We start from the raw sequence: 16,243 nt of genomic DNA, 5'->3' as shown, positions 1-16,243 counted from the left end.
GAAAGATAATGGAGTATTGTCAAAACAAGAACCTAAACAAATATAAGGAATACATAATCATGCATGAGTGCATGACAGGTCATTAATTAGTTGACATTTAATTATGCCGCCATGAAAATACTGACATTGTCTACAGGAACAAGTTCCTGGTCAGAGTTGTTTAGTCTAAACCATTGACTGGTCAGAGCTATCAGCATCAAAGCAAACCTATACAAAAAGGATGGATCAGATACGGATAGACTGGGCAACGGGTCAAATGGCTAATTCAAAGCATGGATGAAAAAAAGGATTATAGATCTTTCTAACGTTTTTTTTTTTTTTTAATTGTATATTAATTTCTAACATTTTTTTTTTAATTGTATATTAATTTCTAACATTGTATATTAAATAATGTATAGATGCAAAACTGACCAAACATTACGGTTGATAATATGGGTTTATGACTTCTTAAGAATCAAGAATACAGAGTTCAAGTAAGGTCATCACTTTCGTTCTGTCGAATATTCATATAAATCTTCTTTCATTTGATATGCATGCCGACGTGGGACAAGATCATTTGCTGGGACCAAAAAGGGAGTCGCACAATCTAAAAGCGCAAAACAATATTATATACAGATAAATTATTGAATGAAAAAAGAATATCATCGATTTTTAAGGTCTTATATGTATTGTGGCTTTCCCATGAACCCACAAATCCGTAGGTATACAAAAATGATTTTTACGAACAGGGCCTTCGATCTGCTTAAACCGGACTGGACCTATCATAACTTTTGTCGGGCTTTTTTCTAAGCTAAAATTTATTTTTATCCTTTTCTTTCTGTTAGTTGGATTGAATATTAAAAATGTCGAATAATTAAGAATTTTAATTTCAAATCTTAATGAATAACATTAATATCGTGTTGACAAGTGACATTATATTAGAACTCCTTATTAAACTTATATGTCATTTATTATGTTATTTGTTAACATATTAATTATCCATTTCAAATTTAAAATTTAAAATTTACCACTCTAATTACATAAATTTTTAAATTTCAATTTTCAATTTTTTCACTTTAATTATATTGAATTAATAACATTAGATTAAAAAATAAAATAAAATAAATACAGATTATAATATGATATAACTTCATGTATTTATTTAAATCAACGATTATAACTTTATATAACTAAAAAATATATGCTAAGTAATAATTTATTTAAAATAATTTATTAATAATTTTGATTTTTAATAGAAAAATTTAATTAATTTTATAACCGTGGTTCGCACGGACTATAGACTAGTTAGATATTAATAAGCTTTGGATTAGATTAAAAAACTTGGCACAATTTATGAAAGATTATAGAAACCTTTTGAGCCGAGTGATTGGTATCTTCATTATCATTACTCATTAGTATCTAATATTTTGCTCATAGTAGGCATTTTTCTCATTGTCGTTTTTACGCATTTGTTTGCATAATGAACATGTTATGACTTGTAAGAACATTTGGCACTGTTTTTTTTTGTCAATTGCTACATCCTTGTCTTCAACCTCTCCCTCTCATTGAATGTTGGAAAATTGAGTATGATTTCCTGCAATATCATCTTTGTCGGTTGCACCTTGAGAACTACTGTACCCAATACCCATCATGAGTGCGTTTGAGCTATGAAAAACTACCCATATAAAGGTTTTGGGAAGAATTTGGAGAGATAATCAACTTTACTATGATTCTTCATGGCTACATACAAATGAAATCAAGCCAACTTAGAGCAGTTACTACAACCACTGATCCACAATTTCTAACCCTAACTATTTACACCAAAAAATAGGAAACATGATCAATAAAATACCAATCGATAGATAATTTGAATTATTATAGTAACAAGTATAATATATTAGAACTTAATGGGTATTAAATGCGTGATAGGTTACAATCGACTATTTAATATTATCACTGAATGTCATAAATTACAATCGACTATTTAATATTATCATTGAATGTCATAAATTAGAGCTCAATGGGGGCGCTAAGCCTTTGTGCACATATAGTCGATGGTCCCCAACATACAAAAATACACAAACATTTTCTATGCAATCTTGATCCCATCATCTAAAATTGGTTGCAGATCATCACACACCGGTTCTAGTTAGTTGTCGAAATTCCGCATCATAAAGACGTCACAATCAAGGAATGATTTCTTTTATGTCATGATGATTCAATAATATGGTATGGATCTATGCTTTATAGTATTTTGCTAACAACCGACTCTTAAAAATAAATAATAAATAGAACTATCATAGAATCTGGATTAAACCCAACATTAACAAGCCATTAGGAAAAGCAAAGGAAAAAAACAGGTTTATCAAATGTCGATAAATTAATACTCCAAATACCAAAAAAACTACACCAGAAAGTAGTTTGGTGAAATATCTAACAATGATCATATGAGTGTGATCCTAGAAAGGAAGGGGGTAACAAAGTGTAGTAGTCCAACAAATAAATAGTGACATAATGAATGGCATGGTTGTATTTGTTATTGGTATCATCTTCTTTCAACCACCAGTTTTAGGGTTGAGAATCCTCATTATGAATGCAAGCGTTCCTCCAGCCAGCATTGTGTAGGTGAAATGCAGTTTCTCATGAATAAAATAAAGCAAGAATATGAGAAGGGCCACAGCCATTGAAACCCCGCTTATAAGAAAAAGACCACGACACGCTTTTAGGTTTAGGATCTTCAGTACAGGCTCAAAATCCTTTGACTGTGGATCTGATTTCAACCACTTACTCTCCAACTTTGCTAAGGTCCCATCTTCTCGTAGTCTGGAAATCTGTCTTGATAACTCAGGGACCAAAGGTGAACCTCGCGGGAATGCCTGCGAATGAATTACAACTTAAATTAAGCTAGGAACAACAACATGAAGAGTTCATCTATAAATTCAAAAAAAATGGTAGATTAAATAAATTGTAGAGTGAAGACACTCACAAAGCCAAAACCATTAGTAGTCATTTTAGACACGACCATGGAGTAGCCAGATGGATACAGTGCAAGGAATTCCTTTAGGTAAGGAATTTCATCAACAATTGCATCAACACCATTGTTCTTGCTCCCACGAGACAAAGCTTTAGCATATTCTGATGTTGTAGAATATGGCCTCAAACTGGTATCTTTAAAATTCAAGTTACTAACAATGTATCCCTCCGCAAAGGGACCATCATGGTAACCAATTGAGTCTCCCTTTGATGCTAACCGAATTTGTTCAATGGTCAATAGTGAACTCAATGATGCAGTGTAGCTTGAAGCAAGTACCAGCACTACAAACAACCACACACTTACCACAAATCTTGACAAATTACTCTTCAACTTCTGCCCTGCAATTTCCACGACCAACTTAAAAATAGTTTAGCAAGATTAAGGAAAAATAAACATCAAATACAATAGACCAGAAATTCGTCAGTCTTAACTCACGACATCATAGCTTTAAAATCTCTCACTCTTGCTCTCAAAATCCTCATTTTCTCTACACTAACTTGACCGCCATAGCTTAGGGAGGGTTGCCATGGTTTATTCTGTTTGCCGAAGATATTGTGTGGATGGAAAACACAAAGGCTTAATTGGTTGAATTCTAGATTTGACATTTGAAGGAAAAATGTTGGAAGAAAAATGCTTAAATATTAGTATAGCTAAGACAAAATATATTTTGTGGAATTTAAGCAGGGTGTATAATAAAGGAAGAGGTTGAAGTCTGCATTGGCAAAAACTACTACACTCAAAGGAGAGTTTCAAGTAGTTGTAAATTGTGATATAAGGAAGGGGATGAAAATGACAATGTTGCCCACCATATAAGGGAGGGATGGTTAAATCGAAGGGCGGTGATTAGACTATTAAGTAATAAGGTCTGACTGAAACGAGTGGAAAATTCTAGAAAGTGGGAATTCGGCCAAATATGTTGTATGGATTAGATTGGAATGTTGGCCGATAAATAAGGTGTAGAATAGGAAGATGGAATTTGTAGAAATAGGGATGCTAAGGTGGACATATGGTAAAACAATGTAGGAGAATATACAAAATTCTCTAATTAGAAATATGTAGGATGTTGTCGGTCACCGAAATGGTGAAGCCTTAATGTTGGGAATATTACACGGATTTGGATATGTCAAAATGAAGCAACCGACAACTACGATATAGAGGCTAGAGACTTCCTCGGCCGACGGCGTGAGGAGGGAGAACGATCGATGAGGAAGTGGGAAGATAGTTTGAGTTTGACATGAAGGAGTTAACACATATTACGGGCATAACATTAGATAAAGGAGTTGGAACAATGACGTTGAGACATAATTAGGATAATGGAGTTGTATGGGAATTTAGTTACTTATTTTAATTTCATGTGCACTTTGCAAGGTATAAAACTAAAGTGACCAATATTTTGCCTTGGAAATATATAATATTAATCTAAACTTGATACATCTAAGTACTATATTCGAAGTTTCAAAAGAGAATATTCACCAACTAAATAATAAAATGATTATATTATGTGAATCATTAGAAAGTGAAACTTTGTTGGGAAGGGGGTCTGATTCCCCGCACCTGCTAGAGCTAGTGACAGGAATGGCCAACCCCATCCCATCCCTTGTTGGAAATAATCGAGGGATAATCAAGTGTGTTATTTTCCTTGCTCCCACATAGCGGGGAAAAAACATAAAGCGAGCTTACAAGGTTTTTCTCTTTGTAAGTCTTCAAAGGCTTTAATGAAGACAAGAGATCTGCCAAACCCCCACATACGCATGTATCGACTGTGGATGTGAGTTCACTCAATGGCATGATTTAGGCGTACTATTCACTTTGCATGCCACATCGAGAGATAAGGAGCTTTTATTTTATTGGCAAGTTTGGTTCGAGTCAGTTGGATCGATCCAATCAACGTGTAAATAAGTCAACAGAACATTATGAAAGCCTCAAAACACTTGATAAAAACTCAAAGTTTTAATTGGATGAGACATCGAATAATGATGTCATCGAATTCGAATTCGAGTTACCACATGGTATGTTGACACCACTATGATTGCTTTTGTATTTTAGCACAATAATGTTGATTGATGTATTTATTCAAAATGTACACCCCAAATACATTATCATTATCTGTCTTTATGTTAACAATATGTTGATAATCCAGGAAGGTATTATTGACATGAAGAAATACTTATCCTCAAACTTTAAGATGAAAGATCTAGGAGAAGTAGATACTATTCTTGGTATCAAGGTGAAAATGATATGTTAGGGGTAAGCATTTGCACCTGTGGTGTGGACCAGACCGTACCTGTTTTGGACCCTCGGGTTGGTTCTCGGTTCTAGGATTTGAGCAAAATCGGTCCTATTTTTTTACCGATCCGGTCCGGTCGGTTCCCGGTAAAAACCGGTCCAAGACTAGCTTATTTTAAAAAAAATGGTATTCCGTGAAAATTATTTAAACAAACATATCTCATTTGTTCTAAGTCAGATTGATATGAGGTTTTTTCTAACGTATAATTCAGAGCTTGTAGATGATTTTATACTATAATTTTGTTGTTTTTGGTGTTTTGTTCAATGAGTTACAATCCTTCAAGGATGAGATATCAAAGTTGCATGTAACACCCATCTTGGCAGGTTAATCTCTTTGCTAGTTATTTCAGGTATTATCTTTGGTCTAAACATGAGTATGTTGGGCGTACACTTGGTATGCACGGCATACTCCTTTGCATACGCGAATCAGGGGTGACCCGGGTACACCCATGTATACGCAGGACGTACTCAAGCTAGAGGCAAACCCTAAGTTTTAGTGTTTGCACCCTATTTAAGCTCATTAAGTCCTTCAATTTCATCACCTTATCGGTCTCCTTTGCCTCTTGAGTAATATCTCGAAACCCAAATTCATTTTCCCTAAAGTTTGAGCTTGTGTGTGTGTTTTGGGTGTGTGAGATACTTAGAGAAGAAGAATAAGATTTGTGAAGAAGCATTGGATCAAAAAGAGCTTGTAGATCGAGAGGTTTCTCATCATTTCTAGCTTATTACAAATAAAAAGCTTCTACCTTGATGACTCCATGTGTTAGTTTTTAGTTTAGGACTTATTTCATCATAAAATGGTCCTTAAGGTATTTCTTGAGAGTATTAGCTACTCTAAAAGGTTATAATGTTAGATCCTAGTGTTTCTAATATCCCTAGAGCATAAAAACGAAGTCTTGATGGCTTAAGTTCAATCATGCAAGGATTAAAGGTGGTTTCATGAAGATAATGTGGTTAAAACCAAGATTTGCCCCATTAAGGCATGCAAAAGCATAAAGTTGGCAACTTTATGGCTTAATACACTTTAATAAGCCTAGATCTGAAATTGGACGTTGGGTCTTAACTGATTAAGACCTTAGAATTAGGTTTTGACCAGTTGCAGCGTACGTTGGGTGTACCTTAGGGTACGCTGCACATACGCATTTGAGGCCCCGACTAGGCGAAGGTCGTGAGTACGTCGGGCGTACCGATTGGTATGCTGAGCGCACTCTCCAGAGTGGACTTTGGGTTTTATTTCGGGCCATTTTTAGGACTTAGGAATTTTGGGCCCTTGTTGGGCCCTAAGTTTTTTTGTGGTGGGCCTTTAGGCTTGGGCCCATTTCGGACATAGATTATCTTTTGGGCTTCGTGGCTATTAACATTTGGGCCTTGATGGGTTAGGCCCAATAAGGCAATGAATAAGCAACTTTTTCCCTTAAGGTCAGGATTTAGGGTTTGGACTCACAGGTTGGATTATTGACCTAATTTATAATTAGTGTTTCTTTACTTGTGATTAAGTGGGGAATTCTGGTTCAGTAGCCCAATCATGTGTTTGATTGTCAGCACACTGAGGTGAGTTTGCTCGCGATACTGTAGGATACTAGGATATTTTATATGTTTGTAGTCTTTATGACTCTTGTTGTATGTGTTAAATGCATGTGTGCTTGTTTTCTATATGTATGTGGGGTGAAATAGACTCGGTACTAGCTTATGTTGACATATGATGTAACATCCCAAAAGAAATGACCCAAATTTTTTTTTTATAATTACTAAAAACACAATAATAAAATCATAAGGTAAAATCGTACGTCAATATCTCACATCAATAATAAAGTGTTATAAGTAAACTGAATCAAGAATGTATTAGTCACATCTATGAAAAACAAAACAACTCTCAGGACAAATGATGTTGTGGTGTGTGTGTACGATGCCATCAACTCGAGCTCTTCCCTTTGCTTAGTGAGCTCCCCCAAACTACCACATACCATATAATACATATAATCACATACTGGGCCTTGCCCACTGCATCGGACCGAAGTCCGGAAACTGCATCGGACCAAAGTTCGAAACTAACCAGGGCCTTACCCTCTGCATCGGATCGGGATCCGGAACTACTGAGGCCTTGCCTCCTGCATCGGACCAAAGTCCGGAACTACTGCATCGGACCGAAGTCCGGAACTAACTGCATCGGACAGAAGTCCGGAACATACTGAACATACCATCACATAAGCATATCAACTAACATGAGTACATGCATAGCATACTACATCGGGATGTGACCCGGAACACATAACACCAAATACTGTTCGAGCCACGAAGGCATCAAACATACTAAAATCTGCATCGAACCGAAGTCCGGATACTACTGCTAGCTAAACGGGCCGGTATTGTGGCCTTAGACCCGTTCCTACTGAAGGGAAACTCACCTCGTGATCTGGCTGCTGAGTGTGTGGCTCCGGGAACTATCTGCTACTGCTCCAGTATCTCCCCGGCTACAAATCCACAATTACACTCAATCAAATTATTAATAACTGTATTGGGGTAAATGACTCCTTTACCCCTGGCTAAAGTCAACTCTCCTGGTCAAAGTCAACTTTACAGTTGACCTGACTCGCCGAGTTGGGCCGCCAACTCGCCGAGTCCCTACTCTCATTACTCACCCTACTCGGGACATAGACTCGTCGAGTATGGCATCAACTCGACGAGTTCCCTTTCGAATCTAAAACCTCAGGCAATCTGCATCAGACTCGCCGAGCCGTATGAACAACTCGACGAGTTGTTCTTCGAGCTAAGAAGATTGCCTTGGACTCGCCGAGTAGTATGAAAAACTCGCCGAGTCCCTCCATTACCGAGTCTAACCACAACTCACTGAGTCCACTCCATCACTCACTGGTCTCACTCGGCAACACTCAAAAAGGGAAAAATCCGGGCTCGCGGCTCGACTCGCCGAGTTGTTCTTCCGACTCGCTGAGTCGCTTGCATGCAGCAACTCGAAACTTGATTCTGCTTGAATCCAGTGCATAAAACTTATAGATCTGGACTCCCTTAACTCGATTAGCACGTAAAGATTCTATCTTTACGTGCCCATATGCATTCATGAAGATAAAATAGCTCAAAAAGCATAATAAAGGCTAGATCTAGGGTTTCCATGCAAAGTATCTTCATGAAGGCAATAGATCTGGGCTCTGAAACTTCTCAATGAATAGATCTAAGGATATCTCGACTTATTAGGGCATTCATACAATCATAAGGCTTGGGAAAAGCATCAACTAGATCTAGAAGAGTTCTAATGGAGGTTTAAAGCATAAAACAAGAGGGAAATCCGAAGAATACCTCAAATAACTCTGATTTGCCCTTGGATCTTTGCACTACTCCTCTTCTCCTTGCTCCTTTCTTCTTCTCCTTCTTCAAGCCTTCACAAATCAACACAAGAACACTTAGATCACTCAAGGATGGATTAGGGTTTTCTCACAGCGTTCTGAGGGTGAAGGAGGCGAGAATGGGGGCTATAAGGTGGATTAAATAGTAAGCAACCCGAAGATTTAGGGTTTCAACCTGGCAGGCCGACTCGTCGAGTCTCGAATATGGACTCGCCGAGTCGCCGATCTATACGCTGATCAACAACGCGACCCTACTCGACGAGTCAGGACATAGACTCGCCGAGTTCCTCCATGAACTTCAAAAATAAATACTAAAAACCACATACTAGGGACGGGTCGTTACATATGAGTTGAAATAGACTCGAGGTGAAATAGACCCGAGGGTGAAATAAACCCAATACTGTTTGGGCCGACGCATGAGTTCAAATAGATTCGGGGTGAAATAGACCCGACACAACCTTGAGCTGGTAGATTATTATGGTATGCGGTATTTTAGGGAACTCACTAACTTCCTGCTTACAACTTTTAGTTTATGTTTAGGTACTTCCGGATCAAGGGGAAGGGCTCGGGATGATCGCATCGCACACACCATGTTGTTCCACGTTTTGTTGACTTGATGTATTTGGATGATTTCTGAAATACTCTGATTTTCTTTTATGGTTTTATGAAACGTTTTGGATGATGATTTTACTATTATAAAAATGAAATTTTTGGTCTTAGATTTTGGGACATTACAAGTTGGTATCAGAGCCTTGGTTTGAGGGATGCAGACATACTCTCGAGTGTGTCTGAACTCAAACTGAGGATTTGATAGATTTTTCAAAAAGGAAATGTATTCGTTTACGAGTTGTACCGTATTAAAGCCAAAAAAGTATTCATTTTAATGTATTGTAACGTATCAAATCCAACAACATATTTGTTTTAACGAGTTGTATCAAACCCAAAAACACGTTTAACAAGTTGTACAGTATTCATGTAAAGTTGTACCAGTCCAAACGGGTCCGAGAACCGAAAAACCAGACCTGGACCTGGACCCGATAAGTCTCATCCTGTCCGCTGCATCTACTGCACCATCCACGGGTACTCTCCGAAACCAGTTCGATCCAAGAGCAAGAAATAAATATTTATAGCTCACGTAATGATGAAAGAAAAATAGATCATACCTATGATTCTAACTCCACAAGTGGTTGAATTTATATTGTGGCTGGTGATGCTATTTCTTAAGAGAGCAAGAAATAGATATGTATAGCTCATGTAACGATGAAAGATAACCTTATTTCCTTAGCAACGACATGCAAAGAGACAGTAGATTAGAGATATACTCTTGGATACCTGACTGTGGGATATTCCACTGCCATCTATACATATATATTAAGACGGTGATGGCATACTATCTAAAGTATAGAATACGTTGTATAATGAGAAGTCAAGAAGCGTTGGTCTACGACACAATTTTGTGAAACAACTCTATGTCAAGACAAGTAAGAACATGGTAGATCCACTTACCAAACCTCTTATAAGAGATTTTGTTACAACTACCATGAGAGTCATGGGTCTGAAGCCACAATAGAATTATGTGATGGAAAACTAACTTGACAGTAGTGCTCATAATTCTCAAGTTTAAAGGGTAACAATTAAGTCACTAACAATACAAGGTACCCTCAATAATGACAAATCCATGTGAGGTAGGATAGTACATCATTGTCGAGAATGAGGTTTAGTTAGAACTATTAAAGAAGTATTAGAGACATCTAAGCAATGAAGATTATGTAAAAAAAAATTCCTATATGATCTAGATGTGGTGTCGCCTTAAATGAAGATTAGTGTTTATCTTCTAAATGGTCATGGAAAGGGTTTATAGTGTATGGCCATATTAGCGCTCAATGAGAATGCAAAGTCGGCACGTGATATGTAGGGGTAAATTGGAGATGTCACAAGGTTCTTGATTTAAATCATTAAGGATATCATTGAATTGGTCTCTTATTATTTATCACATTATGTTTGGGTTTAATCTTTATGACATCTAGGTGATGTCATTTATTTGAGTGAAAGGAAACCTTTGAACTTGGTGGGGGATTGTTGGAAACAATTGAGGAATAATCAAGTTGGCTATTTTCATTTTCCCGTATTGGTGGAGGAAGAACCATGAAGTGTGTTTATAAGACTTTTCTCTTGTTAAGCCTTTAAAGGATTTAGTGAAGACAAAAGATGGGCCAAGCCCACACAAGCATGCCTAACCGGGCCGTGGACATGAGTTCGTGAAATGGTTCGATTTAGACGCACTTTGCACTTTGACAAGTTAGGGTTGAGTCGGTTGGAACGACCCGCAGTCAACGTTTTGACCATCGTTGACTTCTTGATAAGCAGGCGAAACATTCCATAAGTATCCAGAAACACCGGATAACGACGGATTCGAATTCGAATCGCTGCCACACGAAAGCATTTAAGAGACCGGGTGTAGTCATCATATCCAATTTTTTTTTTTTTGGAGGGGGGGGGGGGGGGGGGGGGGATTTGATTTTTTCGTATTCAATATAAATAGGACTTCTCAGGTGGCATTTACTCCACACCAAAAATCACACAGCCTCCTCTGTTCTCTTCTATGGTCTGTTATTTGTTCTCTGTTCTCTCCCTTTGCAGTTTGCAACTTTCTTCCTGTTTCCGAGTAACTTTGCGTTTCTCGCTTCTTCCATAGTTCTTGGAATGAAGGATATTTTGCATCAAATCCTGGATTTTATGCCGCTTACAGCCTTAGATCGTTGTAAAAGCCTTTAAGGTTGTGTTTAGTTTTACTGTTTCGTCTTTTAATTCGTCTGACAACGGACGGTCTTCCTTCTACCTTTCTTATAATCAAATTTGAACGCAAACGATCAATTTGGCTTCTAGACGAAACTTGGTAATTAATAATAAATAATTTGAGTTATTATTCGCACCTAATCAACATATGATTCTCAATATTATTTGACTATTTGACTGCTTGTCTATCTACTCTATATCCAACATCACATCACTGACATGTTAATTTCCATAACTATATAGGATGATATTATGGGACTCATTAGAAAGTGGAACTTGGCTGTGTAAAAATTAAAGTAAAATGAGACGTGGGAGCTTACTATGAGCATAAACAAGGGTTGAAAAGGCAAACCATAAGGTTGTTCCAATCTGTTCTGATGGCGAGCCTTGAAACTCTTCATTCGTCCGATGTTCAAGGATCCAAATGACAAAACCGAGTAATATAAAGAAACAAGCAGACACAAGCCACAGATCTGAACTCAGCGGTTTCATAAAGATCCACATGCTTACATCATCATTTCGAGACAGCAGTCCAATGCCAAGATCCGTGAATGGTAATGTAAAGTCAACGTATCGAGACCTGTTAGCTGTGATTGTTATATCTCCAACTGCAGCATCAAATTCCTGATGCAAACAAACATAATGCAATAAAACAGATTAATTATCATGCTTTTCCTGAGCATCAAATCAAACAAAGAATATATATATATATATATATATATATATATATATATATATATATATATATATATATATATATATATATATATATATATATATATATATATATATATATATATATATATATATATATATATATATATATAGATATAGATATATACCAGGTTTAAAAAGATGCATACCCCAGTATAGACTTGATGTATAAGATTGTTGTAGTTTTGATATGCATCCTTAAATGGAATAAATTGAAGGGATACGTTGAGACCTAATGCACTGAAGGCAGTTTGGAACACGTCTGCACAAAACCCTGAAATGACTACTGAATTAGTTTCAGCATCATGCTTCACTTGAAAAACTCGATTTGATTCAAATTCCGGTGGAACGCCAATTCTGAGGTTTTTCTTATTCACTAATTGTAGTGGCATCCTCCTCCTATTATGCATTGGATTGGCTGTGACACTGACACCTCCTGGGATCTCCTTGTAGAGTGGATCCTCTTGTGCTTTTGTATCATGTACCTCAAAGCAAACCAACATCAACATTAAAAATGATAGGTGTCTTCTCTCCTTGCTATTTATCTTCATTATTGAATGGTAAAAAATGCTCATGTTGATGCAATAACAAAGATTATGTTACAGTCTGTTCTGTGTTCTCTATATTTCATTCGCCTTTGATGTCTCTCCTTTTATTGATTAGTCTCACGAGAAGACTTATGCCAATCAGTTGACCAAATATATACATATATATACTCCCGTATACATCATTCAAGTCTTGAAACAAAAGATTTCGCTGTCTGAATATTATATATCCTAAATTTAAAATAACAAACAGCAAACGTGCAATATTTTAGTGGATAAAGAAGGCTAATCAGTAGCTTGTCAAGAAGAATTCAAATGTCTCAACTACCTGGAAATTTCTTTGTTCCATTTAATTGTATCCTATCAACGTCAACATATGGTCAAGACAAAGAGATCATCAAGAATGTAATCAAATATATAAAAATAAATCAAAATGTCAACCACACATGGACCCCTTTTCAATTGCATCTTCAAATTAGTTAACATCAGCATAAGGTTTTTAAATACGCTTAGAATTTCTAGCAGTGTTCTTTCCGAAGACTGAGAAGCAATCTTTTGACAAGAAACCACTCATTTTCTCTGGTCTAGTACTATACTTTACATGTTCAGTGGAGCAACTTCATTTGAAGTCCATATTTTATATTTTATGAATTGCAGAACACATGAAGTGATAGGTGATAATTGATAAAGGTGAAAACCATGGCTTGTTTATACACTCTAAAATACGAAACATATTAAAACAATATTTGTTTTTCTAAGACAACTTTAACGGCAAAACTGAAAGATCTATATACCCAAGAGTCATTATAGAATGATATTGCTAGATAATAAATGAACCTAAAGGGTCACACTAACAACAACTTGAAGCAAATATATTATTTATAAGAATTTGATTCTTGATAAATAAATATATATCTTGTAATTAATTGGAAATTATTCATTTTGTTGAAATATTGATTTACAACGCTATGTATCAAAATATATCATAATATATCCTAAGGTATGATTTATTATGTCATGTACAACTTTTTAGACCAAAAGGGTTTTTTGTCTTATATGGATTTATATGTTTTATAAGTTATAAAATTAGAAAAGTTTTTATAGAAAAACTAGCTTCTTCCTTTTATAAAATATTCAAAGAGACCATCAAGGGAAAAGAAGATATGATTGCATTTATTTAATCATAAATCCATGTTCTTACACTTGTATCCTTTTGTTGCTAGATGCATGGTGTATTAAAGCATCAAGACTCAATGGGTAAGGACTTAGATTAAGATTATTAAAAGGCTTGCGTGTATCTCTTCTTTTACTAGCCCAAACCCATGAAATTTTGGCCTTACCATATCCATGTTCTTTCTATTTTATGCCTCTTAAAAGTGTTAAGATTAAAGTAGGAAGAAGCTGATACTTTACTTAAACTTTCCTTTAGAACAAAAGCTTTGTTTTGTTCTTAAAAGCTTAAGAGATTCTTTGATTACAAGATGAAGACTAACATCTTATCAAGTTGGCTAAATGTTGGTGGATACTTCTAAAGAGCTTCTTTCTTGGAGCTTAAAGTCATCTTCATCAACTTCTTGATTGTCAAAAGGAACCAAAGTCTTCGAAGGTTGTAACACTTTCTTTCTATGGTTGTTTTATATTTCTAAGTCTTGCAAAATGATCTTTTGGTAGGAATAAAAGTTGTTTTATTTTGTTCAAAATTAAAGTCTTTCGTTTCCATCTTTATGTTTTTGAAACAATTTTTGAATAAAAAAAACCCAACAAAAATATGCATGTAAACTTTTATCACAAAAAATAACAATTATAAAGTTGTCATAGAAAATATGTATGAACTCATTTTTAACAAAAAAACAAATTATCCATATTTTCCAAAACCTAAGATTATCCAAATAATCTAACCAAACTTGCAACATGGCTCCGATACCAATTGTTATGTTTATATTCAAAAATAGGTTCAAAAGCTATTATTTTGGCAAAAGAATAATTTTAAAATGAATATCATAAACTAATTATTTCCCATTAAGGATCAGCTAGCAACCAAAGGAAAGATAAAAACAACCATAGAAGGAAAAAGAACTACAAGATTTGAAGACCTAGAATCCTTTTGGGAATTCGGAAGTCGATAAATATGGCAAAAGACTCAAGGTAAAGCTTCTCTAGAAGTATCCATCAAGCAAATGATGGCTACCAAATATGCTAGTCTTTTCTTGTATTAAGCATTTCTTAAACCTCTAAAAACCAATAACAAATTAGTCTTAAAGGAAAAGAAAATAAAACACTCAAATCTACACAACACTTTGCTATAAATAAGAGAAGGAAAGAGATATTGAAGCTCACAGTTTTGAGAGTAAAAGAGATGAAAAAAAACTATCTTTTTCAAGTCAATGATCTCTTTTATACTTACAAGCATGAAGTAAAGACCATACCTTAATTAAATGCACAAGTATGGATATATAAGAAAGCATGGGGTGAAAGACTATGTCAAACAGGCAACCTTCCCATCCCTTAAGGGATCCACGGGATTATGAGAGAGGTTGAGAGAGTTGGCATGTCTTTTAATCAATCTTATAACTAATATATCCTAGTGACACTCAAATGAACTACAAAGTGTCCAAAATAAATATACACAACTTATATATTCATATCATATGAATATATCAAGTTATGCTCTCATTTATTATTATTTCCACGAAACAATAATTTCTCATTTTGTTGTTATTCTCTCTGCAAAATATTATTTTCATAAAATAATAATTTTTCAATTAGATACAAGATTTGATAATATTTATTAATAATCAAATTACTTAATAAATAATCAATAAGTTTCTACTTGCTATAAGATGTGACCTTATATTTTCATGTGTTATTAGCAATTATCATTCTTTAATGATTATTGAGTATATAGATATTTCCATACTTTAGTTCATCCACATTTAAATGAAAGAGAAGGTTTTTAGCCTCTCATGTTTTACAGAAAAACATAAAGAACAAATAAAAAGTATAGTAAACATTGCAAACCTAATACGTTCTTCAAGAATTCTTCAAGATATCACCTCTGCAACTCCTTTTGCCTTTAGGACGAAATAATGGGTTATTTCCGTACATACGAAGATTTCTTTTATGTACACTTTTCTGACATATGAAAATCTCGTATTTATAGGAAAAATAACTTAGCAACACATAATATTTTAATGTAATAATTACAATAATCCTCTCTAATAAATGAAGTTTTTTTTTTTTTGCCATTTGTCACATTCTTATTCAATTTGTTAAATGTCATTTTGTGGTTATTTTAAATTAATTTTTTTCCACATATCATTTTTTGAGTTTTTTTTTTATTTAATTCCACATAATATTTTAATGTCATAATTGCAATAATCCTCCCTAATAAACCCACTAGTAGAGTGTGCTTGACAGATGTAGTTCATTATGATTAGTGATTGAGATATTTATGTAGAACTAGATCTATTTTTGTAGTCATTACTATGATCGAATACATCTTTTAGCATCCAAATCACCATGTTCATTGT

General features: G+C 35.1%; 1 protein-coding gene across 1 annotated transcript; it reads right to left on the bottom strand.

The window, feature by feature from the left end:
* Positions 1–2,328: 2,328 nt before the first annotated feature.
* LOC145015280 (glutamate receptor 1.4-like) lies at positions 2,329–12,871 on the bottom strand. Its single transcript, XM_078973733.1, has 4 exons — positions 12,318–12,871; positions 11,775–12,078; positions 2,966–3,351; positions 2,329–2,855 (listed from the first exon to the last, which is right to left on the bottom strand). Exons 1-4 carry the CDS (start codon positions 12,741–12,743, stop codon positions 2,535–2,537), a joined length of 1,437 nt encoding a protein of 478 aa, XP_078829859.1. The 5' UTR covers positions 12,744–12,871; the 3' UTR covers positions 2,329–2,534.
* Positions 12,872–16,243: the final 3,372 nt, after the last annotated feature.

The sequence above is a fragment of the Lactuca saligna genome, chromosome 9 (assembly GCF_052625555.1).
Source record: "Lactuca saligna cultivar CGN05327 chromosome 9, ASM5262555v1, whole genome shotgun sequence".
Lineage (NCBI taxonomy): Eukaryota > Viridiplantae > Streptophyta > Magnoliopsida > Asterales > Asteraceae > Lactuca > Lactuca saligna.
The sequence above is the reverse complement of the archived record's forward strand: the minus strand, read 5'-3'. Positions and strand labels throughout refer to the sequence as shown.